Source organism: Carlito syrichta, unplaced genomic scaffold, assembly GCF_000164805.1.
Source record: "Carlito syrichta isolate Samal-C Ts95f unplaced genomic scaffold, Tarsius_syrichta-2.0.1 Scaffold288335, whole genome shotgun sequence".
In the NCBI taxonomy this organism is placed as follows: domain Eukaryota; kingdom Metazoa; phylum Chordata; class Mammalia; order Primates; family Tarsiidae; genus Carlito; species Carlito syrichta.
Window position 1 is genome coordinate 3990 of NW_007232431.1, and position 22456 is coordinate 26445.

At 52.9% G+C, this 22456-nt stretch overlaps 1 protein-coding gene across 1 annotated transcript in view; it reads right to left on the reverse strand.

Annotated features, from left to right (window-relative positions):
• Positions 1–5090: 5090 nt before the first annotated feature.
• Positions 5091–22456, reverse strand: part of DNMT1 (DNA methyltransferase 1) — a 29258-nt gene continuing 11892 nt past the window's right edge. Inside the window, exons 11-32 of the mRNA XM_008053629.2 lie at positions 22126–22277; positions 21802–21989; positions 21518–21701; positions 20908–21005; positions 20267–20414; positions 19132–19247; positions 18734–18938; positions 18523–18659; positions 15507–15680; positions 13843–14064; positions 11781–11973; positions 10501–10585; positions 10158–10286; positions 9730–10012; positions 9342–9483; positions 8355–8521; positions 7812–7989; positions 6993–7188; positions 6502–6668; positions 6152–6268; positions 5899–5989; positions 5091–5445 (exon numbers count right to left, since the gene is read on the reverse strand). Coding sequence (XP_008051820.2) covers positions 5411–5445; positions 5899–5989; positions 6152–6268; positions 6502–6668; positions 6993–7188; positions 7812–7989; positions 8355–8521; positions 9342–9483; positions 9730–10012; positions 10158–10286; positions 10501–10585; positions 11781–11973; positions 13843–14064; positions 15507–15680; positions 18523–18659; positions 18734–18938; positions 19132–19247; positions 20267–20414; positions 20908–21005; positions 21518–21701; positions 21802–21989; positions 22126–22277 — 3407 coding nt within the window. The 3' untranslated portion in view covers positions 5091–5410. The remainder of the gene's footprint in view (positions 5446–5898; positions 5990–6151; positions 6269–6501; positions 6669–6992; positions 7189–7811; positions 7990–8354; positions 8522–9341; positions 9484–9729; positions 10013–10157; positions 10287–10500; positions 10586–11780; positions 11974–13842; positions 14065–15506; positions 15681–18522; positions 18660–18733; positions 18939–19131; positions 19248–20266; positions 20415–20907; positions 21006–21517; positions 21702–21801; positions 21990–22125; positions 22278–22456) is intronic.

The window sequence follows — 22456 nt, forward strand, 5'->3', positions numbered from 1 at the left end:
GAAAAGTTTGCGGGGGTCGGAGACGGGGTCACCCAGGTCCAGGCCGCGCGACCACGGCGCACCCAGACCCGGTGATGAGCCTCAGAACCCCCAGACGGCATCCCAGTCCCCTCCGCGGCCCCCACTCACTCGAAGTCTCCGGCAGGCATCGCAAAGTCTTCTCCACGCAGCCCAAGCCGGGGCCAGAGAGCGGAAGTGGGGGGAGAACGAGATTTCCGTGCTGGCGGCGCCGCCTAGAGCGGCCAGCTCACGCTGCCCACAGCGCCACCTGCCGACGACGGTGGAGGTGCAGACGGCCGTGTGTGCCGCAGGGCGCTGGTACCTGAGCCGGTAGGGAGTGCAGCAGAGGCGCATCTCAGGACTTATTCTATTGTTCTTTTAATATATATATAAAATATACGCCTGGCTAACCTTTTAATTTATTTATTTCTTTTTATTTTTGTAGAAGTGAGGTCTCGCTATGTTTCCCAGACTGGTCTCTAACTCCTGACCTCAAGCCATCCTCAAAGTGCTCAGTCTCCCAAAGTGCTAGGATGACAAGCATGACCACCGCGCCCAGCCTGTTAACCTTTAAAAAAAAAAAAAAAAAAAGCTACTAATAAACACAAAGCTCTACTGAGCGCGGTGGCTCACGCCTATCATCCCAGCACTTTGGGAGTTGGAGACAAGAGGATTGAGCACAGAGGTTTGAAACCAGCCTGGGGAATTTGGCAAGACCATTACTATAAATCAAATAATATTAGCCAGATGCGGTGGCCCACACCTGTGGTACCAACTACTTGGAAGGCTGAAGTGGAAAGATCACCTAATCCTGCAGGTGGAGGCAGTGGTGGCCGTGATTGTGCCACTGTGTTCCAGCCTGGGTGACAGTGAGACTCCAACTCAAAAATAAATAAAAACAGGCTAGGTGCAGTGGCTCAAGCCTGTAATCCCAGCACTTTGGGAAACTGAGGTGAGAGGATTGCCTGAGCCCAGGGATTCAAAAGCAGCCTGGACAACTTAGCAAGACCTCATCTCTACAATAAATAAAAAATTAGCTGGGTGTGGTGGTGCGCACCTGTAGCTCCAGCTGCTTAGAAGGCTGAGGCGGAAGGATCACCCAAGCCCAGCAGGTCAAGGCTGAGGTGGCCGTGAGTGTGCCACTTCACTCCAGCCTGGGCGACAGTGAGACTCCAACTCAAAAATAGACAGATAAAAAATAAAGTAAAACACAAAGCTCACCTATTGAACACTTATGGCATGCCAGGCTCTGAGGAGGAAATGACTTCCATTTTGCTCCTGAAGAAACCAACGCTCAGAAAGAACAAGCAGGCTGGATGTGATGGCTCATGCCTGTCATCCCAGCACTTTGGGAGGCAGAGGCAAGAGGATGGCCTAAGCCCAGGGGTTCACGCAGCCTGGGCAACTAGGTGAAACTTCGTCTCAACAGTAATCAAAAAATAAGCCAGATGTGGTGTCATGCGCCAGTAGTTCCAGCCACTTAGCAGGCTGAGGTGGAAGAATCATCTGAGCCCAGCAGGTCGAGGCTGCAGTGGCCGTGAGCGGGAACTGCACTCCAGCCTGGGCAATGGAGTGAGACTCCAACTCAAAAAAAAAGAACATGCATTCTCAATGGGAACGATAGGACTCACCGGGTAAAAACTGGTTTTGAAAGGAGGAACAGACTAGATATTTGTGGCCCTCCAAAGCCAACCCTATCAAACTCTTATTTCTAAGTATTTAATTTTTATCTTTAGGGAGAAATGGAATATAACTCAGTTGAGATCAACTTAACTGATTTAAATTCAATTTTAGAGTAGCTGTGTTCCTCCTTAGGAGGGTGATAATTGAAAAAAGTTGAGAGGCCGGGCACAGTGACTCAGCCTATAATCCCAGCACTTTGGGAGGCCAAGGCAAGAGGGTTGCCTGAGCCCAGGGGTTCAAGACCAGCCTGGGCAACTTGGTGAGACCTCATCTCTACAATAAATCAAAAAAAATTAGCCAGGAATGATGGCATGCAACTGTAGTTTCCGTTACTTGGAAGTCTGAGGCGGAAGGATTGCCTGAGTCCAACAGGGCAAGGCTGTGGTGGCCGTGAGTGTGCCACTGCACTCCAGCCTGGGCGACAAGAGAGAGACTCCAACTCAAAAAGAAAAGAGAAAGAAAAATGTCAAGAAACGCTGCTTTAGAATGTCAGCTGCAGAAATCAGACATGTCCCTGAATACTCACCTCCAGGTCCCCAGCACCCAGATGGGGTGCTCAATAGTAGATAGTAGTACTCTGCAGATAGTAGGTGCTCAATTAATGGGCACTCGGGGAGCGATGGAAACCAGATTATAAAGGGCTTTCTAAACCAAAGAGTTTATAGGCTGTGAGGTACGTGTGAAGTCATTGAAGTGTTTTGAGTGGTGACCCAGTGTCACCAGATTTTCTTGTGAGAAAGATTATTCTGAAAGGCAGAATGCAAGAGGATAAACTAGGAGGCCAGAAAGAAGCTGGGAAAGTAAGTCAAAGAAAGAGGGGTATGTCGGCGCAGCTTTCAGGAGGGTAGTCTGGCAATATGGATAAAAACAAAAGGTTTACAAAGAGCCAATGAACATTTGTATAAGCTTATTCAGATTTATTCAGAGAATTACAAAATCCAAACAACCTAGTGGATGAGCAAAACTGAATATTTGATACTACCTGACAATAGTAAAGATGGAGAGACACAGATTGCTCAGACCCGTTGTTAGTGCTTGGAACTGTGCAAGCTTTTTGTTTTTGTTTTTTTTTTATTTTTTTTGTAGAGACGAGGTCTCACTACGTTGCACAGGCTGGTCTCAAGCAATCCTCCCACCATGGCCTCCCACAGTGCTGGCATAACAAGTGTTGAGCCACCACGCCCGGCACAATTTGCAAACTTTTTGGATGGCAACTTGGCATTTACTAAAACTTAAAATGGCCGGGCTCGGTGGCTCAGCCTATAATCCCATGCTTTGGGAGGCTGAGGTGAGTGGATTGCCTGAGCCCGCGGGTTCGAGACCCGCCTGGGCAACTTGGCGAGCCCTCTTCTCTACAATAAATCAAAAATCAGCCAGGCATGATAGCGCACGCCTGTAGTTCCAGCTACTTGGAAGGCTGAGGCAGAAGGATCGCCAGAACCCAGCAGGTCGAGGCTGCGGTGGCCGGGAGCGGCCACTGCACTCCAATCTGGGCGACAGAGTGAGACTCCAACTCAGAAAGCAAACAAACAAAAAAACTTAGAATGCACAGATGAATTTTCCCTTGAGCCAGCTAATAATTCAACCATAAGGAAACTTGGAAATATATGCAACGGTGAGAGAGGAAGACGTGTGTGTAGTACCGTTGATGACGGCAAGAGCTGGAGGCACCTACCTGCCCATCCACAAGGGCTGGCTAAATAGATTGTCACATATGCCCTAATCTACAAAATGCTATGAGGTCTGTCTTTTTTTTTTTTTTAATTGAGGGGAGTCGTCTCACTGTGTTGCCCATGCCAGAGTGCATTGGTGTGATCATAGCTCACTGCAGTTCAAATTCCTGGGCTCAAGCCACCCTCCCGGCTCTCAAGTAGCTGGGACTACAGGCACATGCCTCCTTACCCAGCTAATTATTTTTCATTTGTTGTAGCGACAGGATCTCACTCTGTTATCCAGGCTGAAGTGCAGTGGTTCAGTCCTGGCTCACTGCAGCATTGACCTCCTGAGCTCAAGCGATTCTCCCTGCCTCAGCTTCCCAAGTAGCTGGGATTACAAGTACACGCCACTGTGCATGACTATCTAGAGTTTTAAAGAAGTAGGAAATACTAAGGTGATGGACACACAGATGTGGAAACAGTTGAAAAATATGGACAGGAAGGAGACACAGCAACATCCTGATCGTGGTTGTGTTTGGGGAAGGAGACAGGGGCCTGGGAGGCCTGCAAAGGGGCTTTGGCACTGCCTTGGTTTGTTTCACTTAAAGAAAAAAAAAAAACTTGGCCAGGCACAGTGATTCATGCTTTATAATCCCAGTGTTTTGGGAGGCTGAGGTAAGAGGACTGCCTGAGCCCATGAGTTCAAAACCAGCCTAGCAACATAGTGAGACCCCCCCCATCTCTAAAAAAATAAATAAATAAATGTGTGTCCCCTGTAGTCCCAGTACTTTGGGAGGCTGAGGTAGGAGAATCACTTGAACCAAAAAGTTTGAGTCCAGCCTGGGCAACATAGCGAGACCCTGTCTAGAAAACAAATAATAAACAAGGAAAAAACCTCCCCAGAGGTGTAGTTCAGTCACATGTGCTCAACTAAAAATCAGAAACATTGATGCTCAGTGCCCCAGGACCCAGACTTCCCTTGATGGAGACAAAGGAAGAGTGTACAAGGACGTTCAGGACGGTGCAGCTTCTAACAGCAAACAGGGAAACACCTCATTCCGTATTGTAAGGTGTGCAGTAAACCTGGCCTCCCAATTCCTTGGGGCCTGTCAGCTTGTGACTCCGATGCTTGTGAGTCACCAAGTAAAGCTATAGCTCAAGTGCCACCAAGGGGCCACTTGGAGATGGTGGAGGTGGTGAGCCAGTGGCACGCAGCACCCTGGTGGTCTCTGTCATGTGTGCTGGTGATGGACACTCTGTGTGCTTGTCAGCATCTTATAGCAAGTGCTTTCTCAAGACAACCCAGAGGAAAGGCTCATCTCAGAACCCAGGAAGATCGCGTCAGGCTAAACACGCAGGAAGCCCCTCACAGGAGCCCCACGAGCCAGACAGAGGCTCTGTCGGGTGGGCTGGGGCCGGGTCCAAGTGCAGCTCAGTGGCAATGACCCCTCTTGCTCCACGTCCGCTGTGCAGGCCTCTGTCCTCACGGCCACACGTTGGCTACATGCCACACATCACAACCACTCCGGACCACACGACATCCAGGCCAGGGGGAATGCCAGCCAAGATGGTTCCTTTAAAATGCTTTGCTACCCTGGCAAGTTTCACTCACATCACAGTGGCTGGACTGAGTCACATAAGCCGACCCCACCCCCAAACACTCGCCCCCGTGGGGTCACCTTCAGCACTGAGAAGCCTATTCCTGTCTGGCCTCAACCCAAAGCCCCATATACTTCACAAGTCACCACCCAGGGTGGTTTACAGGAGATTTATTTGAAGAAATATTACAACATATAAAAACTACATAAAGTCTTAATTTCCACTCATACAGTGGTAGATTTCATATAATGCATAATAAAAAACTTTTAAAATCCAAAATGCACAAAGTACTGCACAGTTTGATCACTAAGTCATTAGTGGATAAGCAAACCTCACGGAACAGCCTCACGTCAGCCAAGGCCACAAACACCGTGTACGACACATGTGAACTGACGATCGACACATTAAAATACAACAACATCAGTGCATGTTGGGGCTCCTGGTGCCAGAAACAAGGTGACGGGAGGGCACAGCTAGTCCTTGGCAGCTTTCTCCTCCTTTATTTTAGCTGAAAGGAAACAAAAGTCACTCAAGGAAACACACAGGGCTATGCTGAGTGACAGGCACACACAGCAGACACATGGACCAGGAAACACGATGCCCAGGCACCAACATCATGGCTAAGAAGCCACTACAGCTCCGGGTGACCATTCATGGAGACAGAGCACTCCTCAAACACCCCAGTGGGTTCTGGACCCAGGCGCATGGGCGAGCAAGCGAGGCAGGGTCAGGCATGCAGACTCACCAAGCAGGAGGGAATGGCTGCAGGCCAACACACCAGCCACCTGCTTGCACCCCTGCTGGCCAGATACCTGTTCTAACCACCTGACACATATAAGTCACTCAGTCCTCACGGTAGACCCTCTCAGTAAAGCAGGGCCACAGGGCAGGGCAACTGCCCCCCCCACACCCCCGGGGGCAGTCAGACCCTGAGGATGCCCGCCCACCTGCCCCACAGTACCTGAGGCACTCTCTCTCGCTTTGGCCAACATACAGAGCTTGATCTCCAAGCCGATGGCTTTGGCCAGGGGTGGTGGCACAGCATTACCCACCTGCGGGAAGGAGAAGGAGATGCCTGTTTCAGACGGCAGGCTCCTGCCTGGAGAGTGACTGTGCTCACCTGAGCCCCACCCAGGGGACAGGCGCAGGGGCCTCTCCTGTCATGACCCCCTCAGGTGGGGGGGAGGAGCCCCAAGCGTGGCGCTGCCACTGACCTGCCGGTGCTTGTCCAAGATGTTGCCAAACAGCCGGTAGGTGTCAGGGAAGCCCTGGGAGCGGGCGCACTCTCGCACGCTCACCACGCGGTGCTGCTCAGGGTGTAGCACACGGCCCTGGGAAGAGGCGAGGGGGGCAAGGGGCATGGGCTGAGGCCTACTCGCCACGGGACAGGGAAGGAGCCGGTGCTGTGGAAGCATCCAGCCTTGGCTGTGGCCCAGAACCTGTCTCTGTGGGCAGGGAGAGGGCGGCATGCGAGGAGGCGGCAAGGTGTGCCCAATCCTGGTATGCTGTCCCCCAGCCAAGTCCACACCCCCATCCCCTTCCAGGCCTCATCCCCTCCCCCTACCTGCTTGCCCATGGGCTCAGGGTTGGTAACAGTTGTGCTAAAGAAGCCATCCCACTCGAGTCTCCCATAGAGGCCAGCCCAGTGGTTGTGCCTGTTCCCGGTGTGCGGCAGGCACCAGGGGATGAGGGTGTTGAACTGCCTGGCTGCAGGGTCGCAGGCCTTGCCGGCTGGAAAAAACCACCACAGTAAGGCTGTGATTATGCAATAGGACAGAGGCCACTGGCTTGTGGGGCCTCGGGAAGCAGGGACAGAGCCTACTCCTACTGTGCGAGAAGCCCACCCAGCCCCTGTTCACTGGGCACCACTTTTACTGCTTCATATCCTCAGTAGCCATTTGCTTGGGGACACCCTACATGGCATATCTGCGCCATGCCTGAGGCCTGCAGGTTCACCAAAAGCCCCAAGCCTCTGCTGTGGGGAAGCCCCAGGAAACAGTCCTCTTCCCCCGAGCCCACAAGACCACTGCAAGGAACCATGACCTCAGGGCCTACCTTCCACGCAGGAGCAGACCCCACGCAGGGCCCCAGAGCTGCTACGGCCATTTTTCCTGTCGTGGTGGGTGTACCGCAGCTTCCGGGCCATGGTGCCATCCGAGAGCCGCACCTCGATGTTGGGCAGGTCACGCCAGTCAGAGCCAGGGGCCAGGGGGATGTGGCGCATGCGGGCGGCCACCAGTGCGCTCATGTCCTGAAAGAGCAGTGGGCCTGGCTGTCAACTCGCTCGGGAGCATTTGAGTGTCTGTGGTGGGCTGGGTCCTGAGGACACCTCAGTTACCAGGAACTCCCATGGGTTCATACCCTCAAGAGGAGACAAGTTTAGGGGTGATACATGTGGCACGGGGACCACAGAGCAAGAGCACGGGGTGGCATGGGAGGGTGAAGGGCTGACTGGGGGCCAGCGTCAGGGCACTGGGGAGAGCAGCGAAAAGGTGGCGGCGAGGGAGGCTGAAGGGGTGGGCAGTGGCCAGACACCATTCTGGCCTCGTTCAGACCATGGCAGCTCCCATGGACACCTCACATGACTGCGCCACTGGGAGATCCAGGGGACATGGGCTGGGGGAGTAAGGGTTTGAAAAAAGCAGGAGACAGAGGAGGTGGGGCCAGGAGCTGCTGAGATGGCATGTTAAGATTTAGAGCCGAGGCAGAGAAGGAGCAAAGCCAGAGGCATGTGCTGGCTGAGGCGGCGGCTGGGGCCAGGGCACCCACCCAGAGCCTCAGAGGCTCTGACCACAAGTCTGTACCATGAGGCCATGGGGCTAGACTGCTGGTCTAGCAGGAACAGATGCAGGGAGCAGCTGCAACAGGTATTACCTTGCAGATGTGGTCCCTGAGGATGGGCTGGTACTGAGAGCCCCGCAGCTGCCTCTGGAACCAGGACTGGGGCTCCCCGTTGTACAGGATCTCCAGCGCTGAGGCTCCATTCCGCACCTCAGGCAGGTCGGACATGGTGTCCCGCACCGTGATGGTTCGGAAGGGCCCTGAGCTCAACCTGCAACAGACCAGGCAGTCTGTCAGCCCCTCTGGGGATGCACATGACCGCCGTCCTGTCAGTCACCACACCCTGACTGCTAGCACTGCTTCTGCCAGCAGTCATGGTGCCACCCAGGTATGGAGAGCTCTCTAGACTTGGACGCCATCTGCAAGGGAGACAAGCTGTGGTGTGGTGCTGACTTGAAGGCAGATCTCAGGACCCGAAGCAGCAGAGGGCTCGTATAGCAGGCTGGCTGCCACACTGCCCACGCCTCAACCCAGGACTCTCCCTAACCCCAGCCCCCCAGGAAACACTCACAGGCACTATGACCAGAGGATGCCAGTCCTGCAGCACACAGAGGGGCGAAGCGACAGGTCTCCTACCTGGTTATGTTGCTAACAAACTTCTTGTCGTCCACCACAACGCTCAGCTGGCAGGCCCGGGGAGCAAACACATGCAGTGGCTCTGGGAACAGGGGGAGTGTCTCTCCAGGTGCTGCAGCCAGGATGATGGCCCGTCTCCGCGTCTGGGCCACACCGTACTGGCCAGCCTGTGTAAGGGAGGGTCAGACACATGTGCGGTTAGCAAGGCATTCGCGATAGACCAGACCCAGGCCCAGGGTCGACAGCACCTGCCTCTGGGAGGCAGCCGGCCAATGTGGCACGTGCCGTGGAATCCCTAGTTAGGCCAGCAGGGATACTCCCACTGAAGGAAGTGAGACCAGATAGGAGGACACTGGAGAAGGTAGGAGGGAAGCTGCGGCGAGTCCAACCAGCTCAGAGAGCAGTGCAAGGGACTCTGAGGTCTCGGCACTCTGAGAAGAACAGCTGGAGGAGACCAGGAGCCTGACTGTCACAAGAGAGGACATAGTGGCCAACAAGGCTCACAGGTGAGCTGAGACGCCCAGAGGCTGGACTGGGGCCAGAAGCCCACTCAGGTAGACAACATGCACTTCAGCAGCCAGTCTTGTCCCCCATCTCAATGACTGCTTCATTTTGGTCATGTGCTCAATCCCTGAGCAGATATACAGAACAGGCACTTTTCAGAAAAGGCCTCAGTTCCACTGGCCACCCAGCACTGGCAACACAGACTTGTCCCTGCAGATGCCACTGTGACTGCCCCTGTCCCCATACTCGTGGTGGGCCACCCTCCTGGAGCCCTGAGGACGCAGCCCTGGAGAAAGTACCAGTAGTGGACTTGGGTGGGGGTGTGGCTGAGGGTCCCCCTCCCCAACACCTGGAGGTGCATGTCGCCACATGGCCCGTGTTGCTCCGGTGCAGGCCTGCATCTCTGAACCTCATCTTTAGCTAGCGGGGGCTGGCTCTGCCCACACCACAACTACCGTCCTCCCTGCCCAGTGCGGGGCCCACCTGCAGCACACCGAAGGTGCACTGGTAGCCCATGCGGACCAGGCAGCACAGGGTGAGCTTCAGAACCATGGAGCGCTTGAAGGACACGAAGTTCCTGACGTTCTCCAGCAGGAAGAACCGGGGCCGGTAGTAGTCGCAGTAGCTGTGGGGACAGGAAAGGCACGGGAGTCGCACATGCAGGGGAAGACACTCTCCGGAAGCCACCCCAGAGCTGAGCTTAGCCATGCCTCCCCTGAAGCCAGAGGCCTCTGCCACGGCCCTCAGCAGGCAGACACGAACAGGAAAGTGACCGCTGCCAACATGCGGCACACCAGCACGTGCACACCCAGCCCAGCCGTCTAGCCACCCTTGGCTGCAAGCAACAGGGAGGGACTTCTGCTCCATTTACCTGAGGAAAGAGACCACCAGGGAGTTTTTAAACTTTGAGTAGGTGCGTGAGTTGAAGCGGTTCATGCCACTGAAGCCCTGGCAGGGCGGCCCGCCGCACAGCATCTCTACATCCCCCTTCTGTGGCAGCCGCTGGCCGCGAGAGTTGGTCTCCTCCCCAGCCATGACCAGCTTCAGCAGGACGTTGCAGTCCTCCGTGAACACTGTGGAGCCGGGGTTATTCAGCCGGAAGGCCTGGGCCGCAGGGTCCCACATCTCAATGGCCCACAGCGTCTCAGAGATGCCTGGTAGGTAAAAGGACAAGTGTGCATCAGACCATCCTGAGGGAGACTCGACCGGGACTGCGACCCAGACTGGAGAGTCCTGGTGGCAGAACCTGCCCAGTCCAGTGTCACAGGCCACTTGGAAACAAAACCCACCAGCACTCACCTGCTTGGTGGAACCCTTCCGACAACCCCCCGCAGCCAGAAAACACATCCAGGGTACGCAGCTTGGGCAGCTTGATGTCCACCTCTGGCTCGCTGGGCTCACATGCTTGGGACCGGGGCTTGCCTTTCCCTGAGGGAGACAGGCCCACCTGAGCCCAATGGTTAAGTCCTACCCCACATTCCTCAAGTGCCTGGTTAATTCAGAGACAGCCGCACTCAGAGGCAAGGGCAGCAAGGCCTGAAGGCAGGCAGGAGGAGCTCCCTGAGTCAGCAAGGTCAGGGGCCAGCCTTCACACTGAGTAGTTCAGGAGGCATCCTTGAAAAGAAATCTGACAATGACGTACCTTTTCCCTTCCCCTTCCCTTTATTTCCAGGGCTCCGGGCATGATTTGGGGGATCTTCAAAGCTTTTGCTCTTTGCGTTATAGGCCTGAAGAGGAAAAAGAGATAATAGTCTGGGAGAAAAAAAATGTTGGTCCCCTGTCTAACAAAGACTTTTTTTTTTTTCTCGTAGAGATGGGTTTTCACACTGTGGCCCAGGATGGAGTGCAGTGGCACAATCATAGCTCACTGCAGCCTGGAACTCTTGGGCTCAAATGATCATCCTGACTCAGCCTCCCAAGCAGCTAGGATTACAGGCATGAGCCACTGTGCTTATCCTAACAAAGACTATTTAAGAACTTAATCTGATAAGAGTCACTTAATTTCTCTCTAAATAGGGCCCCAGTGAGTTAGTCACCAATCAGGGCAGTTTGACCTCACTACGTCGGAAACTAAAAAAGATCTATTCTAATAATGCAAATAAATATTTTATTTGGCCAGAACTGAAATTCCTATTATAAGCACTTGGACTACTCATTCTAAAAACAGAAAAAAATATTATAGAGACTACTACCTGATGAGGCAACCCACACCACGGCCTGGGAGATGCCGACTATATCATTTTAAGATAACCCAACACAGAAAGGCCAGGCTCAAACAACATGAGAGTGATGGGCTTGATCAATAGACTCCTGGTTCCTCTACATAACCAGGGCCACCCATATGGTCATGTGGGCTGGGCCTGGACATGGGGGCCTAGTGCAAGGGACCCAGGGGCAAGGGAATCTTGCCCCACTCACACACTAAGACACCAGTCTAGCGGAGGCCACCTCACAGTCCTCAAAGTTTAGCTTCACTAAACGGTTACATTCTCTATTGGTATATTTTTAAAAACCAGGAGTAAAGGGCAGGGCATGGTGGCTCATGCCTGTAGTCCCAACTACTTGGGAGACTGAGGTGGAAGGATCACCTGAGCCCAGGAGATAGAGGCTGCGGTGAGCTGCGATTGCGCCACTGTACTCCAGCCTGGGCGACAGAATGAGACCCTGACATACACATAAAAACCAGGAGTGTTAAGTTCCAGAACAACTTGAAAGTCACAGAACTGTACCATGAAGAACTCTGCAACGAGGAAGTTTTGCAAGCCCTGCTGAGCCCCTGCCACAGCTCCTGTGCAGTGAGTTAATGCTAGCCAGCTACCTGTTTCCTCTGAAAGCCAAAACCCTGCTGCCAAGACTCCTCACGCATAACCTGACACTGAATCACTTTCTGGTGTCCCTCCCTCTACTGAGCCAGGGCAACACCTCAAGGAAGTAGAAGCGGTCCGGGCCGCCCGCAGAGTAGTCCTGGACGCACTCGGGCAGGTCTTCCCCATACTCCACGGTGCAGCGCCCCTGTACGGCCTTGAAGTCTACCACAGCCTCCTCGTCGCTCCAGTACAGCAGGTTGATGTCTGCGTGGTAGCTCGCTGGGGTAGACTTGTGGGTGTTCTCAGGCCTATGAGTGGAAGAGGCCTGGTTGGGAACTGAATCAAAGGGCATCACATTTCCGGGGCCACTCAGGGTCTCCCTGGGGACCACTCCCCAGCTATGGCAGTGTGACGGCTTGTGTTGTACCACCCAGCCCTGCCTTCCTGCAGAAGCTCTCCAGAGCTTCTCTCACCTATACCAGTTGGACTCCTTATTTCTCTCCAGTTACAAGTGGTTATTATTATTATTTTTTTTTTCTTTTTGAGTCAGAGTCTCTGTCACCCAGACTGGAGTACAGTGGCCACTCCCGACCACTGCCGCCTCCACCTGCTGGGCTCCAGCGATCCTTCCGCCTCAGCCTTCCAAGTAGCTGGAACTACAGGCGCGCGCTACCACGCCCGGCTAATTTTTTGATTTATTGTAGAGATGAGGTCTCGCCAAGTTACCCAAGTGGGTCTCGAGCCCACGGGCTCAGGCAATTCACTCACCTCAGCCTCCCAAAGGCGTGGGATTACAGGCTGAGCCACCGAGCCCGGCTACAAGTGATTATTTCAAAGACTTCAAAAATCATTGACCTATATTAGCTAAGAGGGAGGTGAGCAAACCCCACCTGCACAGGTTAGTTTTAGGTTAATGCCTAATCACTACCAATTATTAGGATCTCATTAAAACAAAGTAGAGCAGCAGGGCGTGGTAGCTTACACCAGTAATTCCAGCACTTTGGGAGGCAGAGGTGAGAGAACTGCCTGAGCCCATGAGTTCGAGACCAGCCTGGGCAACATGGCGAGACTTCATCTCTACAACAAATCAAAAAAATTAGCCAGGTGTGGTGGCACATGCCTGTAGTTCTAACTACTTGGGAGGCTGAGGTGGAAGGATTGCCTGAACCCAGCAGGTTGAGGCTGCGGTGGCCGTAAGCATGCTGCTGCACTCCAGCCTGGGTGACAGCATGAGACTCACGACTCAAAAAACAAAAACAGCCAGGCTCGGTGGCTCAGCCTATAATCCCGTGCCTTGGGAGGCTGAGGTGAGTGGACTGCCTGAACCTAAGGGTTTGAGATCCACCTGGGCAACTTGGTGAGACCACATTTCTATAATAAATCAAAAATTAGCCGGGTGTGGTAGCGTGCGCCTGTAGTTCCGGCTACTTGGAAGGCTGAGGTGGAAGGATCGCTGGAGCCCAGCAGACTGAGAGGCTGTGGTGGCCGGGAATGTGCCACTGCACTCCAGTCTGGGCGACAGAGTGAGACTCCAATGCAAAAAAAAAAAAAAAACCCCAAAAAAACAAAGTACAGTTAAGCTGTGAGCTTTGGAAAAGCATCTAGAGAGAAAAAAATCAACACAGAAAAAAGGGGCTGGGAAAAGCCAGAGTTGGGGGACAGGGGCAACAGGGCAGGATCTGGACAGCCATAAATGGGGCTTTGAAGGGTCTCTGGGATGCCACAGACAGAGCCCTGGACATATCAGCCTAGCTGTCATTCCACTCTGGACTTCTGCTTCAGGGTTTCTTTTGCAAGACCAGTCTGGGCAACTTGGTAAGACGTTGTCTCTACAATAAACCAAAAAAATAAGCCGGGCATGGTAGTGAGTGCATGTAATTCCAGATACTTGGAAGGCTAAGACGGAAGGATTACTTGAGCCCAACAGATTGAGGCTGCAGTGGCCATGCTGGGTGACAGACTCCAACTCAAAGATAAATAAATAAAATAAGAACCTAGAAGTGAGGGCTAGGAGACATCATTCAAGTCACCGTGGACACCCACTGGAAAATCAGAAACACCTGAAAAATAGCTATATCTACTGAACTCTTAAAATACAGTGCTACGTCATGCTCTGTTTCAGGCAGAGCTTCTAGAGGAGTCTGGAGTCTCACAGATGAACAGAGGCCTTGGCTGACCTGTAGAACTTGTTGAGACGGATCTTAATGTCAGTCTCATTGGGCCTGCCATTGCTCTTCTTGGGACAGAAGATCTCTTTTATTCGGCCAATTCGGTAGGGCTCAGGGGCGTCCAGGTTGCTGCCCTTGATGTAGTCGGAATATTTCCGGTAGTGTTCTGGGTATAGGTCTTCATCCACGGGTTCCTTCCGTGGGCGTTTCACGGGACTGGACAGCTTGATGCTGCAGAGAACAATTGTTCAGCTGAACGTTAACCCTCACAGCATGACTGACCCAGTGGCAATAACCACTGACAGTCAGATACTTAATGCTAATGTTAATGCAGCAGAGTATCCTTAGGAAAGATGCTGATGGAACTTATGTACACTGCATGGGTGAAACAAGCATTCTCCACCTGGCTGCTGCTGGTTACAGCAGTGCCAACCCCACTCAAACACCAAAACCTCCTGCCTCCGGGTCGCATGGCATCATGTACTTCTTGGCATGTGGCATGAGTGTGTTAAACTGCCCAGGGAATGTCTCCTATGCACTTTCCCGCAGGCTCAGAGACCAGCAATTTCTGACTCTGTCAGCCCAGGTACGCAGGCCAAGCCACTTGCGGCACCATGATGGGCAAACCATAAGAGCAAGAGAATATCTGTGGTTCCAAGTCACTGTGATTTCAGGGTTGACCGTGACAGCCTATACTATCCTGACTGCAGCTCTGACCTAGAAGCGATCCCAAGGAAAACAGGGAAGGAGATGCAGAGTCTGGGGCAACCTGAATGTGGTGCTCTACTGTGGAAAAGCCATCCCATGAAGACTGCTGCCAGGCTGGAAGGCAGCTTCCTCGCTCTCCTACAGTCTGCGCCGCCTCACCTGCTGCACCAGAGTACCTGCTGAGAAGCACTACAGGAAGGGGCCCTTTTCCCACCAAGTGCAACCAGGGTCAGGAGGAGACACGCCCCAACCGTGCTGAGCTGGAGGGAGCCTGCTTCCCAGTCTCAGTGCAGTCTCTGAACTGAGACCAAGGAGGGGTCCCTACTGAGGCTCTTGAGGGGAACTTCAAGCTGGGGGCAGCTGGGCAGAGTTTGGAAAATGTTGGTTGTGCTCTCATCCTGAGAAAGAGCAGATATGAAAATGATCTGTGGCTGTGATTTTTTTTTCCTGGAAAACCCTCAATCCTCTAACATGTAAGTCGTCAATGTTAATTCTCATTCCCCAAGAAGTAACTCCCGTTCACTAAACCTTGACTTTAAGCCAGGCCCAGTGTGGCGGTTTCTTCTGACTCACTCAATCCTTAGAGCCCCAGCAGGCAAGATACCACTATCCCCGTCTCACAGATGGGAATGGAGAGAAGGCAGTCTCTGGGCCAAAGTCTCACAGCTGTCAGAGCTATGGAGGGTGCGAGTGGGCCTAGCACTGTCAGCCTGCAGGAGAGCGGGCTCTGACTTCTTTCAGACTCACAGCTTCGCCCTGCCATGTCACTGTGGTTACTCAACGATGGACAGCTGGACGCACGCCACAGACACTGACACAACAGCCTGGGCAGCAACTGGTTCTAAGGGGTATGAAGTGGGGGGTCCCTGGGGGGGGTGGGGTTTTGCAAAGTCAACCCTGGATCAGCCCAGAGTGCCATGGTCCTGGCCCTGCCTGGCTCCAGCTTGGGCAAAGGAGGCACTCACTTGAACGTGAAGGCCTCAGGCGGCAGGTACACACCATCACCCACTCGATACAGAACACCATTCTTGGTGGCTGAGCTGTAGAGGACCCGGCTGTCCAGGTCGTCAAGCTGTTCCAGGACCCTGGGGATTTCTTTTTGCCTCATTTCCGCCAGACGCGCACAGCTAGCACAGAACCTAAAGGGATGAAGGACACAAACTTGAGGCCTTGAGGGGGCCAGCAGTGACCCAGCCACTGCTTCATCCAGGCTCTGGCAACCAAGAGGAGGAGACATTGGCGGATGCTTGAGGGAAGGGGCTTTCTTACGCTTCATGCTCACACAACGTAAAAACATTTATTAGGATGTAAAGGCATCTGCTTGGGACCAAAGCCCAGAAAGAGAACACAACACAAGAAAATTATGAGGTCAGGTGCGGTAGCTCATGCCTGTCATCCCAGCACTTTGGGAGGCTGAAGTGGGAGGATTGGCTGAGCTCATGGGTTCAAGACCAGCCTGGGCAGCTTGGTGAGACCTCATCTCCAAAATAAATTAAAAAACTAGCTGGGTATGGCAGTGAGGGCCTATAGTTCCAGCTACTTGGAAGGCTGAGGCAGAAGGATCACCTGACCCAGCAGGTAGAGTCTGTGCTGGCTATGAGTATGCCACTGCACTCCAGCCTCGGTGACAGAGTGAGACTCCAACTTCAAAAAAAAAAAGAAAGAAAGAAAAAGAAAAAGTACTAAGGCCAGGTGTGGTGGTTCATGCCTAAAACCCCAGCACTTTAGGATGCTGAGGTGAGAGGATTGCCTGAGCCCGTGGGTTCAAGACCAGCCTAGGCAACTTGGTAAGACCTCATCTCTACAATGAATCAAAAAATTAGCCGGGCATGGTGGCATGTGCCTGTAATTCCACCACGTGGAAGGCTAAGGCGGAAGGATCACTGAGCCCAGCAGGTCAAGGCTGCTGTGGCTATGAGCATGACACTATACTCCAGCCTGGGAAATAGAGTGAGACCCCAACTCAAAAAAAAAAAAAAGAGAGAAAATTATGAGTTAGTCCTACTTTTGAATCAGATACAAAAACCTGAAGACATTCATGAACAGAAGCTGGAATATGGTTAGGAATACACCCCAAGGAGGAATGTAAAGAACAGCTTGTGAGGAACTCAACACAGAGGAGGCCCATGCTGTCCCCTCTCAAGAGGCTGGAAAGGTATTTGAGGAAACTCAACATGACTCTTGATGAACAGGCCCGTCAAGGAGAGTGCAGTCTGCCTTAAAGAAACCAACCGGCCAGGTGTGGTGGCTCAAAGCCTGTAATCCCAGCACTTTGGGAGGCCAAGGCGAGAGGACTGCCTGAGCCTGCAGGTTCGAGACCAGCCTGAGCAACATGGTGAGACTTCGTCTCTACAATAAAAATCAAAAAATTAGCCAGGCATGGTAGATCACACCTATAGTTCCAGCTACTTGGAAGGCTGAGGCGGAAGGATTGCTGGAGCCCAGCAGATCTATGCTGGGGTAGCCATGAGTGTGCCTCTGCACTCCAGTCTGGGCAACAGAGTGAGACTCCAACTAAAAAAAAAAAAAAAAGACCAACCCACAGCCAGCCCCAGCTGATGGGAGAAGCATAGAAGCCCCAGTAGCACCCTGGCTACTACGACCTTGCCACCATCTACTGCTCTGGGGGTGCCAGCTGCCACGTTTAACTGAAACAAGTGAGAAACAGGTTTCTAAGGCATAGGACACTAGATTTTTTTTGGGGGGGGTTGGAGTCTCACTCTGTCGCCCAGACTGGAATACAGTGGCCACTGCCGGCCACCGCAGCCTCGACCTGCTGGGCTCCAGCGATCCTTCCGCCTCAGCCTTCCGAGTAGCCGGAACTACGGGCGCGCACCAGGTGGGTCTCGAAGCCCCAGGCTCAGGCAATCCACTCACCTCAGCCTCCCCAAAGTGCAAGATTACAGGCTGAGCCACCAAGCTCGGTTTTTTTTTTTTTTTAAAGGCCTCCCTGGCCGGGCTCGGTAGCTTAGCCTGTAATCCTAGCACTTTAAGGAGGCCAAGGCGAGTGGATTGCCTGAGACTGTGGGTTTGAGACCTGCTCGGGCAATTTGGCAAGACTTCATCCCTACGCTAAATAAAAAAAAATTAGCTGGGTGTGGCTGCGCGCACTTGTAGTTCCAGCTATTTGGAAGGCTGAGGCGGAAGGATCACCGGAGCCCAGCAGGACGAGGCTGTGGCGGCCGGGAGTGTGCCACTGCACTCCAGTCTGGGCAACAGAGTGAGGCTCTAACTCAAAAAAATAAAAAATAAAAAAATAAAAATAAAAATAAAAGGGCCTCCCTGGCTGGGCTTAGTGGCTCAGTCTATAATCCCTGCACTCTGGAAGGCCACGGGTTTGAGACCAACCCGGGCAACTTGGCAAAACCTCATCTCTACAATAATTCAAAAAATTAAGCAGGGCTCAGTGGCTCAGCCTGTAATCCCGTGCTTTGGGAGGCTGAAGTGAGTGGATTGCCTGAGCCCGCGGGTTTGAGACCCGCCCAGGCAACTTGGCGAGACCTCATCTCTACAATAAATAAAAAATTAGCCAGGCATGGTAGCGCGTGCCTGTAGTTCCAGCTACTTGAAAGGCTGAGGCGGAAGGATCGCCGGAGCCCAGCAGGTCGAGGCTGCGGTGGCTGGGAGTGGACACTGTGCTCCAGTCTGGGCAACAGTGAGACTCCAACTCAAAAAAAAAAAAGCCTCCCGAAAAGCAGTCACCTGCCAGTTAAAATAAAGGTTTCATTTACAAGTGAAGACGCCTAAGAAATGGAAGAGCATGCCTGATCTGTGCACCCACTGAGGAACACGCAGAACATCTTAAATGGGAAGACAAAGCCTGCTCCTTAGAAAGGGAAGCCAGGTGCCAGTCTACACACTCAGGACAGCTCTAGGCAAGCAAGGAACACATGGAGGCAGGGCTGAGCCTGATGGACAGAAGCACATGCCAGCCTTCAAACCCCCACAGGACAGGCACCTAGCTAGTCACCCAGCACTCACTTGTACTTGTTGTCCTCTGTCGGCTGGGTTTTCGGAGGGGACTCAAACCTCGCGTAGTCTTGGTCGTACCACAGCTGGTAGAAGTAGGTCTTCCCATCGTCATCTCCCACCAGCAGGGACTCAGGATCCATGCCTCCCTTAGGGGATGAGAACACGTCAGCTAGGACCCCACATGGCAGTGAGGCAGGAGCCCCCTGTGCTGGGCACTCACCTCCAGGGCCCAGTTTTCTGAGGGAGCTTTGTAAACGACCTTCACTTTGCTGTGGATGTACGAGAGTTGCATGTCCTCACACTCGTCCACCAGGAACAGCTCCAGAGGGTCTGACGTAGCCCCTAGGACGGTGTCTGTCCCAGCACAAAACCAGTGGGCATGGAACATCTGGCCGTTGCTGCTGTCCTCCCACAGTGCTGTGACCCTGGAATCAGAGCCAGGAATGGGAGGGAAGTTCTGACGACAGGTGCATGCCTGAGTCTGCTTGAAGGGACTTGCATCCTTTCTGGTTTCAGTCTAGGGTAAAAAGCCACTGCTGCTATTGCAACAGAATAGGCATCTCCTATTTGATCACAAGAAAGTATGGGCGGAAGTCAAGCAAAGGGAAGGATACAAACCTTGCCAGATACAACGGTTTTGAAGAATCATCTGGAATAACGGAGACACAGTCCCCCACTTCCAAGGTTTCTGCATCAATGCACACCTTCTTATAGTAACTTTTCTTCCCATCAGTCTGAAAAAGAGAGCTTGATTTCAGATGATGATCATTACGAGGGTCCTTGGTAGCTTGACCTGTGTGGCCCTCTGTTACTTTACAAGACTCATAATCATTTTGTTAAGAAGTCATCTCTACCAGCCTGGCAAATAAGGACCTCCCACCTTCCCTTGGCTGCACTCCATGGCAAAGGGCACTTGCGTCCCTCCTTTTCCAGCTCTGCCCTTCAGTGTTAGCACCATGGCTCCCAGCGCCTCACCATGGCCTTTAAGGCCACAGTCTGACCTCTGACCCCGACCTCTCTCCAGTCTGTCTGCCCCTTGCTCAGTTCACTCTAGCTACGAGACGGCCTTCTTTTCTCTAACAAGGTGAGCTGATGCCCCCTCAGGGCATTCTCCCCCAGCTCCTCACATGGGTGCTCTCATCTGACCCCAAACTCGGCTTGGGCGTCACCTCCCTGAAGCCTGGCAGCCCCTTCTAACCCTCCACCCTGCCAGGCACTCATACCACCTGTCTGTCCTCCCATGGGGCTCAGCCATGGTCCAGGCCCACGGCAGTGCCAGGCAGGTGGCAGGCCACATACTTGCTGGATAAACTGTATCTGGTTTACAGATACCAGGGAAGCAACCCCAAGACAACATCTGCACTCTCATGCTGGTTAAGATGCTGGTCTCAGACAGGCCAATGGCCATAAAACAATGGAGGTAACCTCCTAGAGTCCCAACAAGATCCAGTCCAGACCAAAGGGACTGTGGCGGTTCTCTTCCAAACAGGTTTTGTGGGCTCACTTGCCTGACACCCCAGAATTGCCAAATAGGAAAATTGAGTCATATGGCACACAGACAAATGTCTTGCTGGTGCTTGGCCGCAGGACACGGCCTCCCGGCCAGTCCTGTTCCTCACACAGGGCAAATGAGCAGGGTTCTTGGCACCAGAGGGCAGGCTGTCCGGGAGGCCCAGCTAGCAAGACACCAGGAGGAGACCTGCTTATTGGAAGCACAGCAGCATCCTGCCCAAGGGTCTCCTCCAAGGATTACCTTGACGGCTTCTCCAACCCAAGAGATCCGATTCTTGTTCTGTTTCTTTTTCTTCCCCTGGTGCATTTTCTTGGGTGAAGGCATCTCTGGGATGTTATCGTCAACTTCCTCATCATCATCTGCCTCCTTCATGGCCATGTTGGGACACCTGTGAAGTCACTTGTTAGAACTAGGGCCAGGCGCAGTGGCTCACAACCTGTATTCCCAGCACTTTGGGAGGTGGAGGCGAGAGGACTGCCTGAACCCAGGGGTTTGAGACCAGCCTGTGCAATTTGGTGAGACCTTGTCTCCACACTCAAAATCAAAAAATTAGCCAGGTGTGGTGGCGCAAACTTGTAGTTCCAGAATGATCACCTGAGCCCAGTAGGTCAAGACTGTAGTGGCCATGAGCATGCATGCCACTGCACTCTAGCCTTGGCGACGGAGTGAAACTCTGACTCAAAAAAAAAAAAAGAACTAAGGTCCCTTTCCTAAGTAAAACCAACTGAGGCTGTTTCCGTCAGAAAATCGGAAACAGGAACAGGCCCAGGACAACGCTGAACAAAGGAACTCTGCCTACTCTATGCCTATCGACCCAGCCGCCCACACAAGGCTTCCGCATGGCATGTGGGCCATCAGCAGAGAGAGCTGGCCCAACTCACCTCCTCTCCTGGCAGGCCTGCTTGCTCCGTCCACTGCCACCAAACTTCACCATGTCCTTGCAGGCTTTGCACTTCCCACACTCAGGTTGCTGACAAACCTAAAAGATGACATGAAAGACATGCAAATGGCCATCAGCAGCAGGAACCAGTAAATGTTGGCGAGTTCAAGTTTTTACAATGAGCATATTCAATATCATTAGAAGCCTAAGTAAGTTAGAAATGAGACTCCCCTCCAAAAAAAGAAAAAGAAAGGAGACTCTCTTCCTGCTCTCACTGGGGAAGGTCCCTCAGCACTCACTAGGGAAAGCGTTTGCCTTTAGATAGTGAGTCGTGGGCAGAGGAAACCCAAGCAGAAGCACTTTGTGAAGGGCAGTGGCACTGGCAGCAAAGGCCAGAGCACACCCCTCAACTTCTGTTCCATCCACGTTTGTTCCATGAGGCATGCAGGCCCTCACAAACCACTAACGCCTTCTCTCTCTTCTTACTGTCTTAGGGGTCACATTTGAGTGGGAAGAGTCTCAAACCACAATGAAAAAGAAGGGTGGTCTTCAGAGATGACGGGGAGCCAGGTCACCTCAGGGGAGCAGGAACCCGGGGCAGGCGAGGTTACCTCACAGACACCACACCGCCGGCGCTTGAAGGTGTTCTCCTTGTCCTCTCTGTCATCCTTTTCAATCTGTTCTGCAAAGAACGTGTCAAAGATCTGGTAGACCAGCTTGGTGGTGGTGGCTTTTGTGGGCCCTTTGTCCTTCTCCTTGGCAGAATGCCGGATGGTCTGCCGCCTTTCAGCTCGCCTGAAGAGGTTTTGGGTGTTTTAGCAGACAGGGTAGGGGACTCGGGACACACAGCCTCCCCACTCTCAGGTCTTCAGTCGCATTCCTGCTGCACCCTTACCTCTGTCCCAGAGTGACTCCGGCCAGCTTGATCAGGTCTCTCATGCAGGGAGTCAGAAAGATGGGCTGCTCGTCGCTGTCTCCCGCCTCATCGTAGCTCTCTACTTGCTCTACCACAAACTGGGCGTGACGAAGGAGAGAGTCCTCTGTGAAGCGGTTCAGGTTGAGTCCAGAGGGAGGAACAGTGGTCTTGAAGAAAGAAAACAGCAGAGGTTTCTCTCATGCTTGGGCACAGCTGTTCTCATCTAGCTGAAGAACAGTTTCTGTTGATTCTCGATGAGTTCATGTGTGAATCCCAGATTACAGGGAACCCTCAATGTCTTACCTCAATCTTGTTAATCAGGTCTTCATAGGTCGAATCAGGATTATTCTGCAGGAACTCAACCACTATCTTACTTATGTAGATCTTCTCTTGCATCAGCCCGAATATCGGGGCATACTCCGGGCTGGGATCCATCAGAATGTATTCAGCAAATGCTGGAGTTAACATATGACATTTTAAAAAGCAGTTTGGCCTGTGGGTTCGAGACCCGCATGGGCAACTTTGCGAGACCTCATCTCTACAATAAATCAAAAATTAGCCGGGCGTGGTAGCGCACGCCTGTAGTTCCAGCTACTTGGAAGGCTGAGGCGGAAGGATAGCCAGAGCCCAGCAG